This window comes from Ziziphus jujuba, chromosome 1, assembly GCF_031755915.1.
Source record: "Ziziphus jujuba cultivar Dongzao chromosome 1, ASM3175591v1".
In the NCBI taxonomy this organism is placed as follows: domain Eukaryota; kingdom Viridiplantae; phylum Streptophyta; class Magnoliopsida; order Rosales; family Rhamnaceae; genus Ziziphus; species Ziziphus jujuba.
Genome location: NC_083379.1, coordinates 42,874,755 through 42,898,693, shown reverse-complemented (window position 1 = coordinate 42,898,693; position 23,939 = coordinate 42,874,755). Strand labels below are relative to the sequence as shown.

General features: G+C 31.7%; 5 protein-coding genes across 6 annotated transcripts; 3 read left to right on the top strand and 2 right to left on the bottom strand.

The window, feature by feature from the left end:
- On the bottom strand, window positions 1-2,639 carry LOC107425253 (protein IQ-DOMAIN 6-like). Its single transcript, XM_016035210.4, has 5 exons — window positions 2,303-2,639; window positions 1,948-2,172; window positions 1,232-1,459; window positions 1,013-1,126; window positions 1-894 (listed from the first exon to the last, which is right to left on the bottom strand). The coding sequence occupies exons 1-5, from the start codon at window positions 2,366-2,368 to the stop codon at window positions 190-192; spliced, it is 1,338 nt and encodes a 445-aa protein (XP_015890696.2). The 5' UTR covers window positions 2,369-2,639; the 3' UTR covers window positions 1-189.
- Window positions 2,640-3,149: 510 nt separating this feature from the next.
- LOC107425210 (IQ domain-containing protein IQM1-like) lies at window positions 3,150-7,129 on the bottom strand. Its single transcript, XM_060813359.1, has 9 exons — window positions 6,904-7,129; window positions 5,848-6,275; window positions 5,640-5,754; window positions 5,367-5,432; window positions 4,977-5,065; window positions 4,755-4,842; window positions 4,256-4,492; window positions 3,894-3,995; window positions 3,150-3,730 (listed from the first exon to the last, which is right to left on the bottom strand). The coding sequence occupies exons 2-9, from the start codon at window positions 6,273-6,275 to the stop codon at window positions 3,278-3,280; spliced, it is 1,578 nt and encodes a 525-aa protein (XP_060669342.1). The 5' UTR covers window positions 6,904-7,129; the 3' UTR covers window positions 3,150-3,277.
- Window positions 7,130-10,844: 3,715 nt separating this feature from the next.
- Window positions 10,845-12,349, top strand: LOC107425233 (uncharacterized). Its single transcript, XM_016035188.4, has 2 exons — window positions 10,845-11,034; window positions 11,877-12,349. The coding sequence occupies exons 1-2, from the start codon at window positions 10,890-10,892 to the stop codon at window positions 12,080-12,082; spliced, it is 351 nt and encodes a 116-aa protein (XP_015890674.3). The 5' UTR covers window positions 10,845-10,889; the 3' UTR covers window positions 12,083-12,349.
- A 1,376-nt stretch (window positions 12,350-13,725) lies between these two features.
- Window positions 13,726-16,465, top strand: LOC107425223 (EPIDERMAL PATTERNING FACTOR-like protein 3). The gene is made up of 3 exons (XM_048462813.2): window positions 13,726-15,469; window positions 15,724-15,761; window positions 15,854-16,465. The coding sequence occupies exons 1-3, from the start codon at window positions 15,358-15,360 to the stop codon at window positions 16,085-16,087; spliced, it is 384 nt and encodes a 127-aa protein (XP_048318770.1). The 5' UTR covers window positions 13,726-15,357; the 3' UTR covers window positions 16,088-16,465.
- Window positions 16,466-16,839: 374 nt separating this feature from the next.
- On the top strand, window positions 16,840-19,946 carry LOC107425226 (coatomer subunit zeta-2). Of its 2 annotated transcripts, XM_016035179.4 has the most exons (6): window positions 16,840-16,998; window positions 17,662-17,821; window positions 18,657-18,804; window positions 18,912-18,989; window positions 19,219-19,303; window positions 19,554-19,946. In XM_016035179.4, exons 1-6 carry the CDS (start codon window positions 16,975-16,977, stop codon window positions 19,611-19,613), a joined length of 555 nt encoding a protein of 184 aa, XP_015890665.1. In that variant the 5' UTR covers window positions 16,840-16,974; the 3' UTR covers window positions 19,614-19,946. The 2 variants fall into 2 exon arrangements, with proteins under 2 accessions (XP_015890665.1, XP_015890666.1); XM_016035180.4 differs by lacking the exon at window positions 18,912-18,989.
- The last annotated feature ends 3,993 nt before the right edge of the window (window positions 19,947-23,939 follow it).

Sequence of the window (23,939 nt, the reverse complement as noted above, 5' to 3'; positions counted from 1 at the left end):
TTGTTAAAGTACAATATTTAATATGATACTTCTTTTGGGTCTTAGACATTAGGCATAGGCCTTGGTGGCCATCAAATGAGTACGGTAACAAGCTGTTGAACCTCATATTGGATTTAATTACAAAAGGAAAAAAAAAAAAAAAAAAAAGAAGCACATATTGGACCTTGAATATCAACTTTTTGATCTCCCTTACTGTCTTCTATATCTGAAACAGTCATGCCTGCCTTTTGACGTTGGAGGATATAGCTCTTTGCTGAAATTAACTGAAGGGTGGTTAGAACCAGCACTGCTCCTTGTATCTCCATTGGAAAGTTCCATTGACTTGTAATGAAACTGAAACTCCTCAACAGAAAATCTCTGCATATTCTGAGAAGAAAAGTTGCAAGCTCTCTGCTTTGCTTTAATAGATTGTGTGGGATTCATGTAGCTTGGTTTGCAGAGATTGATTTCCTCCGATCCTTCCATCTTGGGAGTGTTGCTGCTAGATACTAGCGTCGGTGATGCAGAAGTAGAAGTTGAAGCAGAGCTTTCGTCATAAAGTGATTCGGAATTTGGAGAAGAAGAAGATGAACAACGAGCTAGTTGATTTAATACTACTGCATTATTATTATTATTATGAGGTCTAGCTGAAATCCTGGTTGTGATATTGTTCTTTCTAATTTTCACCGAGTCCTGTTCTGAAGAACATGAAAAATCTTCATTTTTCCTTGAAAATGGATTCATTTCCGATGGTGGGGTGGTGCTATTAACCTCTTCCATAAGCCTGCTTTCCCATGGCTTGGCTGCCATCCAACGTTCCAACCAGCTCCATCCTGCAGAATTGTTCTTATCAAGCCTGTTCCGCTGTGCATGCTGGTTTTTAGCTGATTTTGGGCTGGCATTTCCTCTCAATCTCTGACAACAAAGAAATTTATGCACACTATGAATCATAGAGTTATTTAAACAAGTCATATCTAATAGCTTTTATAAATAAAATGAATATACAAGGAAAAGGAAAGAATAACTAATTTACTTGTTGAGAGACGGAGTATGCCATTGCTCTTTCCCTCTTGATAGCTCCATTCTTTTTCAAATGTAGCTTCCCTCTAACTTCACTCACAGTACCAGGACTATCACACCAACCTTGCTGAAAAGTGTCGCAGAAAAAACAATGATTGATATAGAACAATACAATGACCAAGGAGGACAATATATATGTATATATATATAGAAAAGTTTTTTGGAAATTTACCTCTGCCTGCTTAATTGGATCAGTTTGGTAGCGTTGTTCATCCAATAATTTTTGCACAGCTTCGCCTTCAGGAGACGTCCTCACAGAACGTGCTCTTACTCGAGCCTGTACCCGAACAAGAGCCTGCATGCACCTCAATGTAACAACAGCTTGCTTCCTTACCTGCCGGCCTCTAAATATAGCTTGAATTCTTACCACTGCCCTCAACGCCCTCAACGCCCGCCTTGCCTGCCATTTATCACATCTAACTATGCTTAATTTATTCCTTAGAATACACGGAAAAAAGAAAACTTGAAGTATTCTAACTTGGGACATTATTCAGTCATGTAGCAGGTGCGCAAGTAAATTTTTTTTTTAAAACCAGTCAAACTGATCAAATCGGTTACTTCAGAATTTTTTATTTTTGATCTCTAGCATTACATTATCTATAAGTAAGTAAAAGGGTTTTTAAAAATTTATCCGAATTTTCAAAAATTTGGACGCTCAGGGATCCAGATCTGGAACTTTTTGGCAACGATTTAACTCGATTTTACTAGAAACCTAAATAGAAATTAATGGCGACACTAGAAACGTAAAATTGTATAAAATTGAAAGAAAACCAGTACTGCAAACAAAAATAAATAAATAAATAAGTAAATAAAAACAGAGAGAATTGAACATATCTATATGTTAAAGACAAGTGGAAACAACAAATGCATGAAAAAGATTAATTTTACCAGGAAGCCACGAAACACTGTCTGGATTCGAATGGCGGCCCATTCTTGCTTGATCATCATGAAATCTTTAGGTGGAGCTCGGACAACAGCAGCCATGGCGGCAGTAAATGCCTCATAATCCGCGAAAGACGAATTATGCGCCTCCGATCTCTTCATAGCCGCCGACCCTTCTGATGAACTCCTCCATAGCCTCCACTTCTTCTTGCTCTTATCCCCCACCTTCTCCTAAAGATCCCCATAATAACAAACAAACGAAAAAAAACAAATAACACAAATAAAAAAGGGGGTAAAAGAAAAATACAGAGAGAAACATATAAACCAAAAGCAGAGTGTGATGAAAAGAAATGTGAGTTACATGGTCGTTTGGAGGGAGCTTTTTGAGAGTGATAAGTGATTTTAGCCATTTTCCTGAAGCACCCATTAGAGCTGAAAAAAGAAAGAAAAAACAAAAGAAGCAAACTTTCAAATGGGTCTCTAAAAATTTCGGGAAATTGATTTGAGATTCAGTTTCTTTCTTCCGGAAGATTGTTCTCTGAGAGAAACAGAGCTTTTTCCTTTCTCTTTTTTTTTCGATGGGTGGGTTTGGTTTTGGGTTTGGTTTTTGGGTTTGGGGGTTTTACAAGTCGTATTGTATTTAATTAAAGATTTGAAAGCGAAGCTTCTTGTTCGGTGATGAATTTTGTGTTGGCCATTGCGACTTGCGAGCGAGAGAAAGAGACGTTTAAATTTTGAATTTCGAAAAGAAAAAGGTTTCGTGTAACGGCTACTACATTTGACTTTTCTTTTTATTATTAAGGTTATTTATTAATATAATATATAATAAAGCCGCTCCGTGTCGTTTTAATTTATGCCGCGGACCCGGGCTTCGGTTGTGCGTGTGGGTCATGTTCAGTGGGCCTCACCCTCCAAAGCCTACATACATTCAATTTCCTCACTGGTTTCCTTTCTTTTCTTTTTTTTTTTTTTCTTTTTTTCTTTTTTTTGTAATTTTTAATTTTTAGTTTTTTTCTAATACAATAACAATTCTGTCATCCCGACTATTCTTGAAGAAAAAACAATTAGTAAAACAGAGAAATAATCTCATTCAAATGTGAATACAATATAACATAATCTACGAGGGTAGATAATAATGAAAAAAATTTCTTCCTCTTATTTGCCTATGAATACATCATGAAATTTTACAAAGAAGAAAATTACCCAACAGTGAAAATTTGTGTATATATATATATGTGTGTATATATATATATATATATATATATAACAGATTTAGATTAATCCCTTTATTTCTCATCACTTGTTTGCATTCATCATTTTGCTGTTATAAAATCTCCTATTTACCACATAGGTTTTGTAAAGATGGACTAGGAAGTCCAATATAAGCAACTTTAGGTGATAAGTGAAACTTTGGACTAGGTCTAGGAGAAGGAATTGGAGCATTGTTGTTAATGGTAGCACAGAACCTTGGTGATAGATTGACTTGTTCAAGTGCCTTAGATTGGAGCTCTGTTGGGTACTCTCTCAAACAACCTATCCTGGGACCAGCTCCAGTGCTCCATTTGCATGAAAATGACTTTCTCAATTCCAATTTTGGTGGTGCTTCTCCATTGCTTTCATTATCTTTCTGGCCATTTTCATCACTATCTTTTGTAATTGTAATGACCTTATTTTCATTGGCTGCTACTTCAAGTGATAGTGTTTTATCTTTGATGAGGTTGTCTTTCATGGAACTTGACTTCTTTTTCTCTTTCTTATTAGGTGGAACATCATCATCAATTGGAAATTTCTGCAGCACATGAGAGTTGGATAAGAAGAAGAACATTAGAAATTTCTTTTTTTACTTGGTAGATAGCTTTAAGGCCAATTTTATAGCAATTTAACATAACAAGACCAAAATGAATAATTTGATTCAATATTTACCTTAACATTTAATTTGATTCAATATTTACCTTAACATTTGTCAGGTCCATTTGCTGTTCTTCTAAGAAGCTAATGAGCTCAGTGAAACTCTCCTCCGTTGGCCGATAATGACCACTGTAACTCCATATAGCCTGAGCATTAAAATATATGAGAATCAAATGCCAAGAGAATCAGGAGAAAGAATAAACAAAAAAAACAAAGGGCTTGTTTGGCTTAACACATGAAATCGCTCAAATGGTCAAATATCCGCAACCATCTGAACAAGTCAAGCATCTTGTAACACTATAATCGGCTTGAAATCCTATATTGCCAAATGTCCTTTATTGTAAAAAGTATTTTTTGTTCTCTATTTTGAAAACAATGTCTCAAAAATAGGAAATAGAAAACAGACCTCAAGAACCCCATTGCTTGCAACAAATCTCCCTGCTGCAATGATAGCACCTCCTGCTACAAAACTGGAGTGTTGGAAAAGACCTTTCTTCTTCTCACCAGCATACATGGTCCTCGACGTACTGAGAACAAAGATCCACTTTTTACCCGCAGCTGCATCAGTATCCACCAAAAGTCCACTTTGTTTGTAAACCAGCTTCCCATTCTCCACTTTCACTTCATATGCTTCCCTCTCTTTCTGCAAAACCAAAATCAGCGTTTGATTAAAATCTGACTCTATCAGCATCTGTACACGCATAACATATTGAGTGTTCAATTTGCAAATGGCATTTTTTCTGTCCATGTCTGCCAATAGGGGTTAGAGTGATTGTAGTTTTTGTTAACATCAAGAAAGTTTAGTTCTGTTATGCAAGGACGAGATCATGCAATATTTAGTACTCAAATATAGGAACTATGCTGATATATATAGAATCATGCAGTATCTTTCAGAAGATTCTTACAAGTCCAAGGTATTTGATGCATTGATGCTGTAGATCAGTCCTCGAGCATTTCTCAAGATTTACTTCTTTCCCATCTCCAATGTCCAACCTTAAATATCAACATCAGAGCAACTGAGAAAAATGATAAAAAAAAAAAAAAAAAAAAAAAGAAGAAGAAGAAGAAGAAGAAGAAGAAGAAAGAAAAAGAAAAAGAAAAACTTTTGGTTTCCATGTGAAGTTTACCAGTAGAAGAAAGGTTGGGAGCTCTCACTGCTAAACCAGACATCATAATACAAATGCAGATTGTGCCCATAACGATGGCGTGGATCAATCTGTGAAGGACGAGAAGAAGATAAGTATGCTTTATACGTCTACCATGGTTCACTGCTTATATTCAGTCACAGTAGTATATCCCAATTAAACAGTAGTATTTTTTTTTGATCAAGTACAAAAAGAATTAAAAAAATTTAGAAATTTGACATTTTCCCATTGTTTTTATTAGCGAGTCTACAATGGTCAATACCCCAGTAGGGTATATTCATCAAATTTTACGAAAAATAGACAACCTTAGGTGAACCTGGATAAAGTAAAAAAAGGGGCAAAAAACAAAGAATATTCTAAATGTGGGCTTACTGCTTCAAGCCAGTGTCTTAGCGCTAATTGTTGAGCCTTCTCATCCTTTGACAAACCTTTTCCGAGCTACAAATCAACCATTGAACTTCATCAATATTCAATCATAAACAAGTCAAAACCTTTTGGCAAGAAAACTGTAACGAATAGCCACCGGTTTTTTCAAAGTCAAAAGGCAGAACAAGAAAATATGGTTCAAAATTCTTCTTAAGGCCATGTTTTTTGTATGTGGAAAATGGTCCAACTAACTTAATTTATGGAAGTAGAAAAGTTCACCTTGGCTGCCCTTGTCCTAGCCCTTGCCCATCTTGAAACAGCAGTTTCTGATTTAACAGAGTCAAAGAATGACACAGAGCTCTGCCTAAGAGCAGCAAAGTCTAATGCTTTCCACCTACGAGAAATCAAGAAAAAATAACCAAGTAAATAAAACATCAAACTGAAGACCAAAAGCATCAATATAGAAAATAGGCCATTGAACACAAACCATAGCTCCTCAACCACAACAGCGGAATCAGCAAGGTTACGTCTGGTTCGGTAACTCTTGTACACTTTCTGCACCTTGATTGCAGCTGCAACGGGCTCACTCGAAAGCATTGAAGAAATGATATTCTCCGGCTTCAACGAAGTTATCGTGGGCTTTAATTCTTTGAAAGAAATATCACCATTGCTTTCCACTTCATTGTTCTCAACATCCAGAACTGGATTCTTGAATGAAACAGCTGTCTGGAGCTTTAGCTCTCCTATTTTCCTTTTTGTTGATCTTAGAGATTCTTCAATAATCATTTTATGTAGACCTTCAGAGTTATCAGACTTGTTCAAGTTGCTTTTCTTGAAGCTAACCGTTCTCAATGTTGTCTCCCTTTTCTGGGATTCATAATCAATGGATCTTACTGTAAGCATTTTTGCCGTCATCTGTCAACCACAAAGCCTCAAGTCAGTAATTTTTTTGAAGATGACAACAGTTAAAAAAAAAAAAAAAAAAAAAAAAAACAGAGATATCTCCATTTATTTCTAAGCAGTGGTACTTCAATATGGTTAGTATAGTAGCATAGTTACATACTTTTTATACAACAGACATTCTCAATTAGAAATTCTATTTCATAGTTTTGCAACGTATAAAAAAATCCTTAGGAGAGAGAACAATATGCTTGCAGCATAGTGGGAATCCATTTCATATGAGGACTTCTGAAAATTCCCAATTTCTGCATACTGACCCATCAAAGTAATTCATCTCACTTAGTAGAAAACAATCCACATTTTGAAAATTTACCATGATTGATTTATAAATAACATTAATGATCAAACTCAATCAATATGAATAAGACTTGGACAGAAAGAAAAAGAAGTGGACTAGAACTAGCCATTTTGATGAACTTGGGTATATTCAGAATCTCAAAACTAAACCCTCCACTCATTCCATTTATAATTTGAATTCAAAAAACAAAGAAAAAAGAAAAAATTGAAGCATATTGAGATAACTACACAACCTCCATAAAACAGACATAAAGAGGACAAACAGATAAATAAAGGTTTCTCTCACCTGAATATAAAAAGAAAAAAAAAAAATGTCTCCACAATCTCAACTATCTCAAACGATGGCTTGATTTTAGTTGCATCTGCTTCCTAATTTATATACAAAAACCTCTTGAAAAATGACGAACAAAATATGGTTAGCTTGAATGACTTGAATACGTGGTGGACAAAAAATGCAAGGAAAAAATAGCATTTCGTTGAAAACCTGCCCAAGATTGGGGGTAGTTTGAACAGAAAGGGAGGATGGTATGACTTAGAAATACCACGAGGCTTTTGAACCTTGAAGTGTTCAAAGGATTTTCATTTATATATGTACATTTGCTTTCTCTTTGGAAAGAAAATGGTGATAAATTTCACTTTTTTTATTTTTTATTTTTTGGGTGTAATAGGGTGATAAATTTCACGTCTACTTTATAGAAATATCTATTCGTTTAAAACCGCATGCTTGAGAGACAAGCTAAGGTGAGTGTTTATTATCTGCTATGACCATTCCAAGAAGCATCGGGCTTAGAAAAGTGTAGATTAACAGAACAAAAAGACAGCTAAAGGAAGACTATTGACTCAAGACCAAATTGTTCATACAAAAATAAACACTAATATTTATACTTATATATATATATATATATGTATATATAGATAGATAGATATATATTCTGCCCTGATATGTTTGAACGGACGGTTCAAAATCAACCTGTTTAATTTATATTTTGCATTTTGCCTTCTCCATATTCTCATTTTCTTTGCGCTTTCTACTGATTTATATATATATATATATACAATCCGTTTATGGTGTGAATGGTTCTCATACGGACCACAATATTGGTGACGATTTTTTATAATATTGATGATGATTTTTTAAGAAATCGTTATTAATATTATAAAAAACCGTCACTAATATTACGATCCTCATGCGGACCGTCCTTACCGTAGATTATATATATATATATATATGCAATACCAAACAGACTAGACAAGAAAGCTATATAAGGACACAACACGTGAGTTTCTTTTGATATGTTCTTTCAACAAACTAAATTAAAAACCGTAAAATGTTTCCTGTAACCCCTGCAAATCAGTTTCTAGATATTTTCTTTCACTTCTTATAGAAAATGGTGGAAGTTGAAATTTGGTATTTGAAAATTTGGCACTTGTTTCCACACGTGTTGATGGACTAAGACAAGTTTGGTTTCATGGTTTTGCCGAGTGAAGACGTATTATGATAGTTACTTTTGACCTGCTACTTTATGCGGCACTGTGGATATTTGTGGGTCAGCCTTGTGTCCGGAGGCTTTCATGCATTGAAGGGGCAAGATTAAAAATATGAAATTATCGAATTTTGGATATGAAAAGTTTCAAAATTTTGGATATGAAAATATTGAATATTTAAAATATGAAATTATTTATATAAATATTGAAAATTATCGAATATTAAAAAAATTAATGAAAATTTATTTTTAAAAATTAAAATTTTTTTATTAAAATTTTAGAATTAAATTATTTATTAAATTGATTATTAAAATTATAAAAATATTAAATGGATATTATAGTTCTTCTAACCAATAGATTTATAATAAATATTAATAGTTAAAAATATTCTATTATTAATAAAAAATAAAAACTACATATTTAATAAAATTATTTATTAAATAAGATATATAAAATAATTATTATAGTTATATTATATTTTATAAATATCATTCCAATATTATAAAAAATTCTTGGACGGTTGAGAATTTTTTATATTTACCTCATTCTTTTTTAAAATGTGAAATATAATAAATAATTATTAAAAAATATATATCTTTGATAATTTTGCATGTAATTGTTAATATACCATAGATATCAAAATTTTGAATTTTTGTTTGTAGAAAATATATTTCCCATATATTTTTCAATTTTTATCTACATTCTAATTTTTATTTATTTTATAATATTTATACAAATAATAAATTTATTATTGTAAAAAATAATAATAGGTAGGTAAATTTGTAACTTGTGATATTAATTTTCTATAAGAATATGATAGATAAACTTGTTTAATGTAATTTTGGATATTGTTTGTTAAATATGATTTTTTTTCTTTTTATTTGCCTAATTATTGGAAGAAAAATAAAAAATAAAAAAATATATCAATAATATTAATTTGGTAAAAAGTTTTACTAAACATTAATAATATTTATAAAAAAATTTAATAAAAAAATAATAAATATTTTTAAAATTTCTGTGAAAATTTTGAAATTTCCATGAAAATTATGGATTTTTCAACCAAATGGTAAATGATTTGATGTGGATATTATAATAAAAAGTTCTATGAAAATTATGGAAAAATATTAAAATTTTCAATAAATATTATAAAAATTATATCTATTTCTACTGAAAAGCTAAATTTCTATTAATATGTTTAAAAATAAAAATTTTACAGAAAGTTCAAGGAAAATTTGATATTTGAACCATGCGTGTGATGTAGGGTATCCATTAAGCATTTTGAAATTTTTTTTTTCTTTTTGTTTCAACAAATTTAAATGGATCTTTTTGTCCTTGCAGGGGTAATTTAATATTATTATCCATACTCTTCTGTATAAAATGTTATGGTTTGAGTAATCTAATGATCAAATAATAATAACAATAGATGGATTTTTTGGAATTATAATAATTGGAAATGTCCCATAAAAACATAGCATATATCTTAAAAATAATAAGGAATAAACATGAATATTCTTGTTCAACTCTTTGAACGAGTTTAACAAATATTTTACGGTTTTCTAACTTTTAATTAACTTTCTAAGACCAAGTTGTTGGTCTTTGAATCAGGTTACCTACAAGTTATTTCCTTATAACTCATTTATCATTGCTCATGCAATAACGTACTTTTTTCACTTTTTCCCCTTCCTTTTTTTTTTGCTCTGAGCCTGAGATCACGTTAGAAAATTATACAGAAAAGCATGGAATTTTCCTTGACGTTATTGTAGTCTAAAAGTTACCCCATTTAAGGGAGTTTCTGTTTTTTCTTTTTTTCTTTTTTAATTTTTTTTTTATAAAATTTTTGAGTCTCTGTATTCAATACTACCCATATAATATCCATTTGATATAATACAAGATATAACTAATGGAACATAAAGTACATCACTGTTAAAGTTTACGATTCTCTGATCATGATTTGTACAAAATAAATGTAGAATAAGTCAAATACATGATTGGTGAATGGCAATCATGCGCCAAAAAAAAAAAAAAAAAGGAAAAAAAAAATGCATACAATTTCTTACCCATCTCTTGGAAGATTAAATATATATATATATATATATATACATGTATAATTTGCATAGAATTGTTTAACTTAGGAAAGAATTTTAATTATCTAATAGTCATCTTCAAATGGTAAATTTTTTAACAAACTTAATAACATGAAGTTTCTAAATTGACCAGAGACCTTTCCTTTTGGTCGTTGGGGGCTGGCATAGAATTGAGAACAAGTCAAGAAAATTTCCTTTGGTCATCGTGGCTGGCATAGAAATGAGAATAAGTCACAAAACATCTCGCATTAGCATGAGTTAGACCTGATTGCCCTAAGGCAACAAAGTTTATCCCAGCCAATAGCAAGTGAATCCGAAGAGCTTTTTATTGTGGAAGAAGAATTGAATAAGAAAGAGAGATGGAATTTTGGCGTATAAAATAGATCAAACAATAACAAGTTTCTTTTTCTTTTTTTCTTTTTTCTTCCTAAATTAATTTGTTTTCAATATTTCTTTTTGTTTTTGTTTTTGTTTTTGTGGGGGTTTGAAAATTGAAACATGAAAATAGGCAAACCAGGAGAAGTCCCTCACTGCTGCCTTTTATTCCTGTGGAATCATCACGTGGCTTGCACATGACATCCCACAGTGCAGACCCATGCTATTTGATCATGATGCTGTCTAATGTGTCAGCTTGATAAACTGCAAATAAAGAATCTGAACCGTCCACGCCGTTGACGCCCTTTTAAAATGGTGGGTCCCACAAATGTCAATGGCCAAACGTCTCAGGGCACGTCGATCAATTGTAGAGGATCATCATCTGAGAGAGAAATCACAATCCCGAAACCCACAAAATTTCCCTGGAACATCCATGGCAGAACCAAAACCAGGGCCTACAAACCCATCGTCAGGTTTCTTTTCTTTTTTTTGTTTTTTATTTTTTATTTTTTTATATAGATAAATACGCATATTGCAATCGATCTTCAGGTATTATTATCTTATGATCGCGCTTATCGATATTTTCTAAACATTCCATTTTAGTATGTTGTTCTAGCAGCTGTATTCTTGATCATATGTTGCATATATATATATATGTATATATATCATACTTCATTGTCTATCATTTAGATGGAAAAAATTTAATCTTGTTAATGGGTTTTATGTAAAAATATTATATTTTGAATCATTGTTCATAGATAAACAATCCCCTTCTCATTTTTGGCTGATTTTTATTTTTAGCCCGCCCTTCAGTGAATTTGGGTTTTCTGTGAAATAGATAAAGGAACTCTTTTTTTCTATTTCATTTGTATTTCTTTAGTATGCCAAAAAAAAAAAATTATATATATATATATATATATATAGTGTACTTGTGATGGCTGTTTGCTTCAGCAGAAAATATCTCTTTCTTAGTAACTGCCAGCACAAATCTTTTGGATTATATAAAGTTTTCACCGGTTCCGAAGTCTTCGTTTTTATGAGATTTCAATAAAAAGCAACTCCTTTATGGATTTACCCTGTGTTAATGGACTTCATGTCCACAACTTTTTTTATTTTTGTGTAACAGAGTTGATTTTCTATGTTCCATTTATAAACTTTTTCGTGTCATTTAACTCCACCATGAAAACTTGGTGAGTTCATCAACCCCATATTCTTGGCGTAATGTCCATGGAGATATTTGAATCTTTAAGCTTTCTTTTTCTTGAAATCAACAAAGCAATTGACTTTATATCTGTCTTTACGTTTGTTATGGCAGAAAAAGGTGTAAAAGCACCAACAAGTCACACTGAGAAATCACCTCACCATCACGAAACCCACGGAAGGAGTGATGACATTGATAAGAACACCCAGATAGATGAAGTTAAAGGCCCAAATGTGTTTGAACGAGTTAAAGAAGAAATTGAGGCCATTGTGCAAGCAATTCATCCTAAGAAAGAATCCGACGTTTCATCTTCAAAATGACAGGTCAGAGGTGGTTTCCACCTCAGTTGCTAGATTGTTAGAGAACTAGGAGATAAGAGGAGAGAAGCTACTAGTGTACTGTCAATGATGCTCATTTAGTTTGTTATGTTAACATTTGCTGAAAATGTTGGCTTGAATGCCAAATGGAACACGCGTGTTATTTGAGGAGACCAGTATGGTCATTGGTTACTGAATACATATTAAACTTGTAGCTTTTTGTTTGGGAAGAAAGTTCAGGAGCAATATTTCATGACTCCTACAGAATTATTACGCTGTTAGTTCTTTGATTTCATCATTTGCAGACATTTTGACTGTAGATTTATAGCCTTGGTTCTTGTCACGAGCTACATATGGTACTTGTATATCACCATGCCCACCTTACCCTTTTTGGGCACAATTGAGAATGTGAAACAGTGCCATCACAATCTCGTTTAGGCTTCAATGCTAATCAATTTTCTTTTCTATTGCTGGCTTTGTTTTTACATGTAAAAGGGTGCTTTTGTTTTATCTTGTGTTGAAGGATGGTGTTTTAGCAGTCCTGTTTTGCTTCCTATTTCCGATCTGTTCATTGATCCTTGTGCGTGAATATTACTGAGTTACACAATGTCTTTTCGTGGCAATAGTTAGGTTAGAATATCTATTTGACTACTTGAAGGCTGAAAAGCTCATCAATTTCAAAACCTGCCACAGCCAGGAATCATTGATCACAGGGCTGCTAATCTTCTGCGATGTAATGCAGTGGAATATTTGCTTTGATGCCTGTAGCCATCAGTAAAGCCTAACCCTGTACGGATAGACTTAAGCAAAATTATCAAATATTTATAAATAAAAACTTTCTTCTTCTTCTTCTTCTTCTTCTTTTTTTTTTATTTTTTATTTTTTTATGTGTTGGGGGATTTAGTTTTTGATTTTCTTCTAACCGTTTAAACAGAGGACTTGTATATTAATTCTGCGTTCATATATTGTAGGAAGAAAGATTTGAGTGTGAATGCTATGGAATTGCAGTACATCACTTTAGTCATCGCATTGTTGATACTGTCAAACAGTTAAAATCTGTTACTTTTAGACATAAGTTGGTTGCTTGCCCTGTTTAACAACTAGGAGCTCTGGAAAAAATAAAAGTAGAAATAAAAAGAGAAAGCTAGAAAGCCTAGTCATGATCGGATTTTCTATGGAGATCATAGCTCTGTGAAATAGATGCTGACATTTGACAATTGGTGTGATATTTACTGTGCTAAATTTTTTATTTTCATATAATTCTATGTGAATGTTTTGGCTCTTGACTATCTTCACAACTGTTTAATCCCGTGTATGATTCCTGTCGAAGATTCATCTTCTCTTTAAATCTTTAAAAAAAAAAAAAAAAAAAGGCATAAAAAGCATAAGTTTCTATAAGAATTATGAAAGAAAAAGAGGATCTTCTACAATCTTATTAAAGAAAAAACTTAATGCATCAATTTTGGGGAAACGTGTAGGTTTGGTGTACTATTTATGCAAATGGACTATGGTTTTCTTTTCACATTACAATCCCAAGTTCAAATGGTGATGACCTTTTCAAAATTCTGAGACTCTGATCGGCAAAGTATAATCTCACCGAGTTTTTTTTTTTTTTTTTTTTTTTTTTTTTTTTTCGTGGGTTGCGTTTGTTTTTCAAGTCTGTTCACTATTAGGACCAATAAATGAGCAATGCCCTCTTTGAAAGTTTTTCAGGTCTGGGAAGAGGAGGAGATATGGTAGCTGACCAAAGGGACTGCATCATATTGAATACTCAAATCACTCAAATCACACACAGATATCAATGCCAAATTCAGCACAATGTCATACACAAAGTTACTGGAATACCATACATGATTGCACTTGATGTTACTCTCCTCTGCCTGCTAAGTATTCCATATTTTACATCTTTATCGTTTATATTTGACTAATATTTTCCTTAATGTCCCTGCACATAACCAAAATTTCCAAATAAATGAAGTAAGTGAAAAGTAGGCATGCCAAATTAGTCTCTATTACCTCACAAAACACCAGCTAGAGACTAGGAGTGAGGGAGAGAGAGAGAGAGAGAGAAAGAGAGCATTGAAATGTGCAATGGAGTTTTTTTTTTTTCCCCCCCATATATCAAGCTTTTCATCAGCTTCCTTATCATTGAATAATAATATCTGTCATTCTTTTTACTGTCTCTTTTACATGTTTTTCTTAATTGGTTTCAGGATATTCCTCAAGGACCCCCTCAACCATGCTTATTTTCCTTCTTTATTTTGTTCTTTTTTCATTTTTTCGATCCTTTGGAGATAAAAACAAAAGTGAGGTAAATGGTGAAATATGCGGCGGAATCTACTAATAAATGTGATCATCTCTGGAGATACTCTGAAGGCTGAAGGGCAATTGAAGACAACCCAAATTCTTAAAGACCATTTTGTGAGGTTCCAAATGGACGGTCTTGATTGGAAGATTGTACACTAGCTTGAGTTTTCCCAGCTACCAGCCTGTAAAAATTTGACTTTTAAGTACCTTATTAAATCCACTAACTAACTCATTAAATTTTTCTGCATTTGCTGAATGCCTCAGAGATTGATGCTTTTTTTATGAATGTCTCGGAGATTGATGCTTTTTTTTACTTTATACAAAAGGCCCTCTGTCACTAGCTTTTTTATTCCTTTTCTAGGAGTGAAACTATCAGAGAGAGAGGAAAAAAAAAAAAAAAAAAAAAAAAAGCTCTGCAGTCTAGGCAGCTAAGATAGGGTGCAACAGGCTTGCTCAGACCCAAAAAAGGGAGCTGTTGTTCTGGGCTTAAAGACCATCTCACAGTCATGTAGCACTACATTTAACTTGGCCTGTGGGGGGAGAGAGTAGAATAGAGTTTGGCTTGTATGAAAAGGCAAGAAATCAAAAGTTTTTTAAAATAGTCATGAAAGATTTGTCAAATGAAATGAAGCTTGCAAATATGAAGTGTATGACTTGCTTGTGAAGCAAAATCTCTGTACTGTACCAATTCGAGATAAGGCTAAATAGAGAGCCAAGAATTTTTGAGGTTCTAGCCTGCTCTCTTTCTTTTTTTTCTTTTCTTTTTTTTGTTTTCCCCCCCCTTGGGAACAGGAAATTTTGCTTGCTTGGTTGAGTTTCTCAGACTTACCTCTTCTTTATATTCCAGCAATCATGCATGTAATCCAGAATTCTGCGTGATTCTATCTTATCTCTCTCTATCTCTGTGTCTCTGTGTCTCTTCGCCGTTTGACAATCATAATCACCATCATCATCAGTCAAGGTTTGAAGCAATGAAGGCAAGATTAATTTGCTGTTTGTTAATAGCTCTGCAAATGGTGAGTTGGGTTTCTACAACAAGCAGGCATTTTCAACCAAATGTTGGTTTTGGCGTTCAACAAGCAGGTTTTAGCTACTTTCTCTCCCTGTAAAAAAGAAAAAAATAAAAATAAATAAATAAATCATTACTCCTATTTCAACCTTGAGCATATACAAAAGTTTTTACTTTTTGTTACACTGATTAGCTTCCTAAATTATCCAATAAGATTTTCATTTGTTTATCAAACAGACCTACTTATATCTTTCTTATATTTATACATTAAAAGCTTCTAAATTAGAATTCCTATGCTAAACTTGCATTATTTGGTTATGCTGACCAGGCCAGAATCCAGAGTCTTCAGAAATAACATCAAAACAGGTTTCTCTCCCTCCCTTAGTCTCTTTCTCTCTCTCTCTCTCTCTCTCTCTCTCTCTAGTAAATAATTTGTAAAAGTTGTTTTCTCTTTGAAGGGATTCAAGAACTCTGAAGAAGTGGAGAAGATTTATGAAGAAGCAAATTTGAAAGGAGTGAGAAAAATAGGGTCAAGCCCACCAAGCTGTGAGAACAAGTGTTATGGATGCGTTCCATGTGAAGCAATTCAAGTGCCAACCACCAGCAGACACAGCCATGTGGGTGTTCAGTACGCAAATTATGAACCTGAAGGTTGGAAATGCAAGTGTGGTCCATCATTCTACAGCCCATGAACAGAATACCAGTAGAGAAGCACTCAAAACATGCCTGCTTTCATTTTCTCTCAATTGACCATTCCCATTGTACAAAATTTCTTCATCTTCTTTATTAGTCTTTTCAAATTTGCTCTAAGGAACCCTTCTTGAGACTGGTGTCGCTGGTGCAGTATAATAGAATATACATAAATCGTTTTTGGCCAGCTGTTGTTAATTATGGATGGGGACATGATTGAAAATCAGGCTGATCACTTGGCCCTGTAAAGAGCTTGTTTTGCAAAGAAATGATTTTTCTTATTTTCCTTTCTGTTTTTGGTGAATGCTCTAATACTTAATGGTAGCCTTGTAAAAGACTAAAACGTAAAACCATTTTCCTATATTGATGTGCTTGCTTAATTGGCCTTGGCTTGATGTACCTCACAATTATAACCAGGAAGGAAAAAAGAGTGCTCTGCTCATCAGATTCTGATAATTGAGATAAATTCTTAAATTTTGATTTCATTTTAGTCTGGGATCTGTTCAATATCAATGTTGCAACTTCAAAGAACCCACATAACTAATCAAAAAGGAGATCCATAATTTGAAAAATAAATAATGGCCAAATAGATATTTCACAAAAACTATAAATATGATATTTTTATCATTAACCAAAAATGACCAAAAAAAAAAAAAAATAGGCCCATTAGGCTATAGATGACCAAAATTTCATTACAGGAAATGACCAAATTGCCTATTAACATATCATATAATAATAGATTTGGATCCAGAATTTCAGATCCTCTGTTTTTTTTTTTTTTTTTTGGGTGGGCAATACAAATACATATAATAGCAAAAACCAAAACCAGATGCATTTGGCGCATACTCTGTAACTTCCTTCCTCTGCTTTCACATTCCCTTAGAAGAAAATGGGCAGCTTCTTCGCTTATCGTGTAAGTTTTTGTCTCTTTACCATTTCCTACTTTCAGTTTACATTGTTATATAATTGCACGAACCTAATTCATTTTCAAGCTTTCAATTAACATTTTCAGTGAAGAAGATCATGGACTTAATACGAATGGATCCTCTTGTTTGGTAAAAATGAATCAATATCTAGATTATTGGATTTGTAAAATTCTATGAAAATTAGTTGGAAAACAAACCCATTTATATCTATCTGTATCTGCACCTTCCTCTTCCATTAAGCTCAATTTTTTCTTTACTTTTTATGATTCTAAAAACCAAATGGCGTATCACTTATAGATCTGTATGTTGAACTTGAATGTCAACCATGAGCAAGAGGGGAATTTTCCAGCAATCTATATGCTTCAACGAATTTGCTTTAACAAATAACAACATTTTTGCCTTAACAAAATAATAACATTTTTGCCTTATAAAATCAATAAAGGCTTCACTAAGTTATATCTTGATAGGTTATTTTTTTGGACCTGGGTTTTTGTTAATATGAATGATTAGCTGAGTGGTAGTGTAATACTGCAAACCAGACCTAAAAGACATTTTTGTACATTTTTTGTTAATTTAGTTATGAAACATGGCAATACTTTAATATGCCCAAATTCACTATATTTTGATCCAATTTTTCCACATTATTATAGGATTCATGCCCTTCCATAAAAAACATTCTAATACTGGACTCTGAAGGAAAACGTGTAGCAGTGAAGTATTACTCGGATGATTGGGCAACAAATAGTGCAAAGTTAGATTTTGAAAAGTCTTTGTTCACTAAAACTATGAAGACAAATGCTCGTACAGAGGGTATGCTGCATGAACATCATTCTGTGACACTTATTTTTTTTAGTAATATGATCTTTATTTTTGTCACGGTCTGAAGATGAGTGGATTCTATTGAAGAGATTTATATATTTGTGGTATGAATATGTATACAACAGGATTATTTATCTAAAGTTACAAAAGTGCTGCATGTTCAAGAAAAAAATAAATGATTTGTTCATGCAGTTTCGCATTTATTTCCTCCGTTCATAAGGCTTTCATTTTATTTGAGTTCCAGTTTCAGATCAAATTAGAAAGGTTTCTCATAAATTGTACTCAAGAAAAAAGAGCATCATGCATTATGTCATTGCTATAGCTATTTGCTTACCACTGTTATGCTATACTGAATTATGTACCACATTCAGTTACTAAATCACATATTTTGTATGGCTTTCTGGCATCTTAAAAACATCTTTGTTGAACTCAAACCAATGTATATTTCGCTCTTTTTATGTTAGTATTCTCCGAAGTTCTTGCTATAATTATTTTCCATATACTTGTCGGTCTACAACTAATTGTTTTCCCTGGCCCTGGGGTAACTACCACTTTAAAATTATTAGCAGGTAATGGTATCTATTTTTGTTGTTATCATTGTTACAATCATCGTCATTTTTGTTGTTATTGTCGTTATTATTAAAATTTTGAGATATAAATATCTAGAAAATGCAAGCTAATGCCTTTAGACTTAAGTGAAATTTGAAAGCATAAATCTTTCTTCGATTTGGTATTGTACTTGGAAAATTTCCATGTATATGTTAAAGAGTTGAGTTTTTTTGAAGATACCTGCATTATTGATGTTATGCTATTTTATATCATGCAGCGGAGATAGCAATGTTTGACAGTAACATTGTTATCTATAAGTTTGTCCAGGATCTTCACTTCTTTGTAACTGGGGGTGATGAGGAAAACGAACTCATCTTAGCCACAGTTCTTCAAGGGTTATTTGATGCAATTTCCCTTATCTTGAGGTGTTGTATTGGTTAATATCTTCTTTCCAATGTATTTTCAGTTCCTTTTTATAATTATCCATTTTTCTGATCCTGTGTCGTTTCTTCTAATTTTGTATGTGTTATAGAAACACCGTTGACAAAAGAGAGGTACTTGAGAACTTGGATCTTATACTTCTATGTCTCGATGAGATTGTTGATGGAGGGTATGCACCCTCACATTTCAGAATTCTGTTTAACATGCTTTCAATGATAAGAACGAGATCAGTCTGTCAACCCTAATATGCAACAAAAACCAGTAAACTTGTTAAAAGTCTGTGAACTAATTTCTGACAAAGGGACTTCACCGTGTCTACTTAACCATATTATTCACATTCCTTGCTCTGAATTTGTTTGATTTACCAAAACATGTTATGTAATGAATCTATTTGGCAGGATGATACTTGAAACCGACGCCAATCACATTGTAGGAAAAGTGGCAAGCCATAACATGGATCTTGATGCACCCTTATCTGAGCAGGTAATAAAATCTCTCTTCTTTTTTCTTTTTTTAATTTAGTTTGCTCTTCCCTTGAGAATAACTAAATTATTTAAGTAGTTGACCATGTTAGCACATAACTAAAAGAGATCTGATTAGCTGTATCACTAAGTGTAATCCCACCAAATCCATAAACCATTGTTATGCAACCTGTTAATATGGTCCTAACCCCTAACTTTCCTTGTTTGATATTTATATTAATCCTAGAGCTGGTTTTTTCCTAACGTTTCAGACTATAACTCAAGCGTGGGCTACAGCTCGAGATCATTTGACCAAAACCCTTCTTAAATGATTACTCTTGGCACACAGAACAAATGGGTTGGCATACTTTTATAGTTGTTTCATCTGTCTTTAAAATACATTTCCTCATCTTTCATATGTTGTTGACCTTATTGAATGATGAGCCTCATACTATGGTATTCTAATAGGCCTTTTTTTTTTTTTTTTTTTTTTTTTTTGTGGCCCAGATCTCTCTGTGTATTTTTTGATGATTTTATTACAATATATGACATGATCCACTTAATAATATATGGTCGATTTGAAATATTATGGTTCTTAGCAACAGCAAAAAGCCCATCTTGAGGCTTAATGAAGAGCTTGAAATTCTGATATTGTGGGCTGTCTTTGTGATTAACTTCTTTTTTTGAATTTCAATTTGGTGGTGTTATATGCTCAAAGTATATCGACTAACAACTGGGTTTCAAACATGCAGTTTGTCTTCATTTTTATGGATTAGCAAAAGAAAATGGACGGAAATTGAAAAAATTTCCCAATTAGACTTTTTACAGTACCTCAATTGTTGTATTATCTTCCACGCGCAAAGAAAGAAAAAATGATTTAGGTGATTTGGTTTTTGTCAATTTTCTCTCATTAATCACGGGTTTGCCCATTTGTTTGGATAAAATGTCAAAATAGAGCTGCTACACCCATCATTTCCTACTTGGGTGGCCCAAGTCAAAAAAATTATTTTATGAAAAGTTTAATTAATTTATTAAACTCTTGGGTAATTGTAGATAGACATATAATTTCTCCTAAAATTGGGATATAGGGTTGTGTTATAAATAAAACAAATATAAATAACTATATAATTATATGAATAAACCATATTCTATAATATAACCTTTTCGAGACTAGAAATATTTAATACAAATCATTTGGAACCAATCAGCTTTAATTTTTCTATTTTTTTTTCCTTTTAAATTTTATGGGAAATTCAGAATTTTTATGAAGAAACATAACAATAATTATCCTTTTGGGATCGGACTTGAGAAGAATAAATTAATTAGTTAAAAATATCAATAATTTTTTCAGCAAAACAAAAATAAAATAAAAATATCAATAATTTAATTTAACGTAGTGTCCAGGTTTTGTAAATTTTTTTGGAAGGTTCTGATACGATGTCGGCACGCACGTGAGGAAAAGAGGGGAGTCACTCAGAGTCAATAATCCAACGGCCTGTATTGGGTTGATAGTTGAACACTTTTTACGCGTTTGTATACGTGTGTGTATTTGACACGATTTCTCGTCATCAACTCCGTGTTAGACCCCACGCTACCTTTAGAGCGTTTCCAACGCGCTCTTCTTAAATTTCATGACTCCGTGTCCCAATTACATTGAAATTCTTGCTTTTGTCTTTTCTTGGTATTTCCTTCAGTATTTGTTTTTTTTTTTTTAAATAAAAAAATACACAAAATGAATTTATTTTTATTATTCAGTATAAAAATTGGAATTGTAAATCGGTGCATAATGAAAATAACGACTTGGAGTTATTGCAATAATAGGAAACGTAGTTATATGAAATGCTTTGTTAAAGTTGCAAAAAAAATAATAATAATAAAATTAAAAAAAAAATCTATATTGTAATTTGTAAAACTTGCAAAACAATTGAAAAGTGACATTTCTTTGCAGCTTTATTGTCTTAGTAAATCAATTTGATAGGGCGATGTGAGTATCCTTTCATAATTTGACTTTGCTAATTTTTGCGTAGTTTCTCATTTGTTATACACAATAAGAAAATACCAACTCTTTTCATTTCATTGGGAAGATCCAATCTGTCCATGTGGGAATTGGAGTTTCCTTAAGTCTCAGGTTTTTCAACATATAACCAACCTCAGTTGCCTATCAATAACTTGGAAGTTTTCTTTTTTTTCGAATTCATGTTTTCAGTGCTTAATCATTGCAACTATGCTTTTCATTAAAAAAAAAGAAAATAAATGACAAATTAGATTTTCAAAATATAACGACAATTTATTTGATTTGTTAATTTATTCAAGTTCAATATGGTAACCGCCCACTTAGATTCAAAATCTAAAAACCATAGTGCTTTCTTTTCATGAAATTACACAAAGTTGTACGTGCAAGGAAAGTGAAAAGTTTGGTAGATACCCAAAACCAAGACTATGGAGGAATAGATTGCCGAAAAACAAAAGACTATAGGGATAAATAAAGTATTATTGATCAAAGGCCGAGACTTGGCAAAAGAAAAAATAATAATAATTTAAAAATTAAAAAAAAAAAGTGAAAAAGGAAATTGCGAAGAAAGCCGCTAAAAAAGGGACAAAATGGATAAAGTTTATGTACAGTACAATAATTTCCATCTTTTGAGGTTTGACCCATTTCAAATCACAAATTGGCAAATTCCCAATGAATAATTTTGAATTTAAGATGTGTTTCACAAAATAGAGATGTGCTTACATTTTGCAAAACATAATAAATGAAAACAAGCAAATCTGACTGTTTTGGCAGGTTAGTTTTCTAAAATCTCCCATTTTTTAATTTTTTTTTTAGCTTTTCTAATTTTTTTTTTTCCATTTATGCTGCCTTTCAGCCACCTACTTCAAATATATAAATATAACTAACAAAAAGAAAAAGAAAAAAAAAAGAAATTGAAATTCAGATTTTGGTAATAGGAAAAAAAAAAATCATCTAGGTCTTTAGGGCCTATTTGGTACTACTTTCAAAACTGTTTTTAATGTGATAAATTGAAATGTGATTTAAAAAAAAACTATGGTAGCTGTATTTAGAATATAGTTTTTGAAAAAAGTTGAAAATATTTTCTTAAATATAGCTAAATTTGAAAAACATCATATATCTCAAAAATTTCAAAAAATCTATATATAAAAAATATATAGATAATATTCATCATTTTTAGATTAAAAAGATTTATTTTATATAGATTTATGTTACATTTAATATAGATAATGTTAATATATCTCCTATAGCAAAGAATTTTTTTTTTTTTCATATATATCACAACTACTATTCATCAAATACAATGTTACCATTTTTATTTTTATAAGATATCTTTAAATTTAAAAGTTGGAATCCAATTTACTATTTTTACTCTACAAAATTAATTTATAACAAATATTTTAGAAAACGTCATCTAAGCTATTAGCCTTTCCAATTTCTATAAAATTAATTCTTTTATTCAATTTTCTCAAGTTTAAATCTAATTATTTTGTAGTTAATACTTGTTGGGTTGATGCATTTTACTTTTTTACTGGTTATTATTGATGTTAATGGATGGTGATTGAAGTGTGGAGCCCATCAAAACTTTAATTTATTCGTAATCAAATACTTGTCGGCCATCGCCTTTAACATAGATTTTTCTCAAGCCTGCAACTTCTGAAATTAGTACTTGCTTACTTGCTTAATCAATTTGTCTTTCTTATTCATTTTTTTAGTATTTTATCAATCAATTGGTCCATTATTTTTGGTTGGAACAGTATGAAATTTGACAAGTCATTGTACCCTAAAATTTAATTATTTGCAGGATTGAAAGAAACAACCAAAATCATTATCCACCAAATTTTATCTAAGAAATGGAATCTCATATTTTCTCGAGCTAATCCAATCATTTATTTTTATTTTAAAAGTGTATGATTTATAATATTATAAACATCTAATCACATATCCTATTAGGATGCTGTTTGGTTGTCACATGGTTATCTTTTTTTCTTTTTTTGTTGTCATTGTTTTGAGAAATCGTATTAAAAAAAAAATTCATTTTTACTTTTTCGAACGTATTATAGCATTTTGAAATCAATTTTTTTTCCCTGCTGTTCAATGTTTAATTTTTTTAGTAGTTAAATTGAGTTTTTATTTTTTATACGTTAGATAAATTAGAAGACATTGTTTCATTAATAAACTAACCAAAATAGTTTCAGATATTTTTACAATTATTAATTTTAATATTGCAAAAAAAAAAAAAGTTAGCCACGTATATGTTTTTTTTGGCTGATACAACCAAAAAATAAAAAAAAAGCATCCCAAAGGAAACAAATAACAATAAATAAATAAATAAAAGGCTTAAATATTTTGTCAGCATCAATTTCATAAAAGGATAACAATTTTCTCAGGAAACAAACGAAATTTACGAACATGTTTCAAACCTTGAAATTAAAGACCTCGTCGTTTGTTTTCTGTCTTCTGCTATTAGGACACCAAATTTTGCTAATATTCCACAATGAAATTTAAAATAAAATAAAAAATAAAAAAGAAGAAATAAACCAGACATTGACCAACCAAACGTTGCCAGTGGCTTGTGTAGCTCAGATAATAAATTGTAAAAAAATAAAAAATAAATAAAGAAATAATAAACCAGTTAATAAATAAA

Coding starts and splice junctions, on each gene's coding strand:
- LOC107425226 (XM_016035179.4), top strand. CDS start 16,975: ATGGGCAGCTTCTTCGCTTATCGT. Junction 16,999..17,661: donor GCAGCTTCTTCGCTTATCGT/GTAAGTTTTTGT, acceptor ACATTATTATAG/GATTCATGCCCTTCCATAAA. Junction 19,304..19,553: donor ATGCACCCTTATCTGAGCAG/GTAATAAAATCT, acceptor CTAACGTTTCAG/ACTATAACTCAAGCGTGGGC.
- LOC107425210 (XM_060813359.1), bottom strand. CDS start 6,275: ATGACGGCAAAAATGCTTACAGTAAGATCCATTGATTATGAATCCCAG. Junction 4,843..4,976: donor TCCCAACCTTTCTTCTACTG/GTAAACTTCACA, acceptor TTGATATTTAAG/GTTGGACATTGGAGATGGGA. Junction 4,493..4,754: donor GCATCAAATACCTTGGACTT/GTAAGAATCTTC, acceptor TTGGTTTTGCAG/AAAGAGAGGGAAGCATATGA.
- LOC107425233 (XM_016035188.4), top strand. CDS start 10,890: ATGTCAATGGCCAAACGTCTCAGGGCACGTCGATCAATTGTAGAGGAT. Junction 11,035..11,876: donor GCCTACAAACCCATCGTCAG/GTTTCTTTTCTT, acceptor TTGTTATGGCAG/AAAAAGGTGTAAAAGCACCA.
- LOC107425253 (XM_016035210.4), bottom strand. CDS start 2,368: ATGGGTGCTTCAGGAAAATGGCTAAAATCACTTATCACTCTCAAAAAG. Junction 2,173..2,302: donor AGCTCCCTCCAAACGACCAT/GTAACTCACATT, acceptor GGGGATCTTTAG/GAGAAGGTGGGGGATAAGAG. Junction 1,460..1,947: donor CAGTGTTTCGTGGCTTCCTG/GTAAAATTAATC, acceptor GATAAATGGCAG/GCAAGGCGGGCGTTGAGGGC.
- LOC107425223 (XM_048462813.2), top strand. CDS start 15,358: ATGAAGGCAAGATTAATTTGCTGTTTGTTAATAGCTCTGCAAATGGTG. Junction 15,470..15,723: donor TTTTGGCGTTCAACAAGCAG/GTTTTAGCTACT, acceptor TATGCTGACCAG/GCCAGAATCCAGAGTCTTCA. Junction 15,762..15,853: donor CAGAAATAACATCAAAACAG/GTTTCTCTCCCT, acceptor TTCTCTTTGAAG/GGATTCAAGAACTCTGAAGA.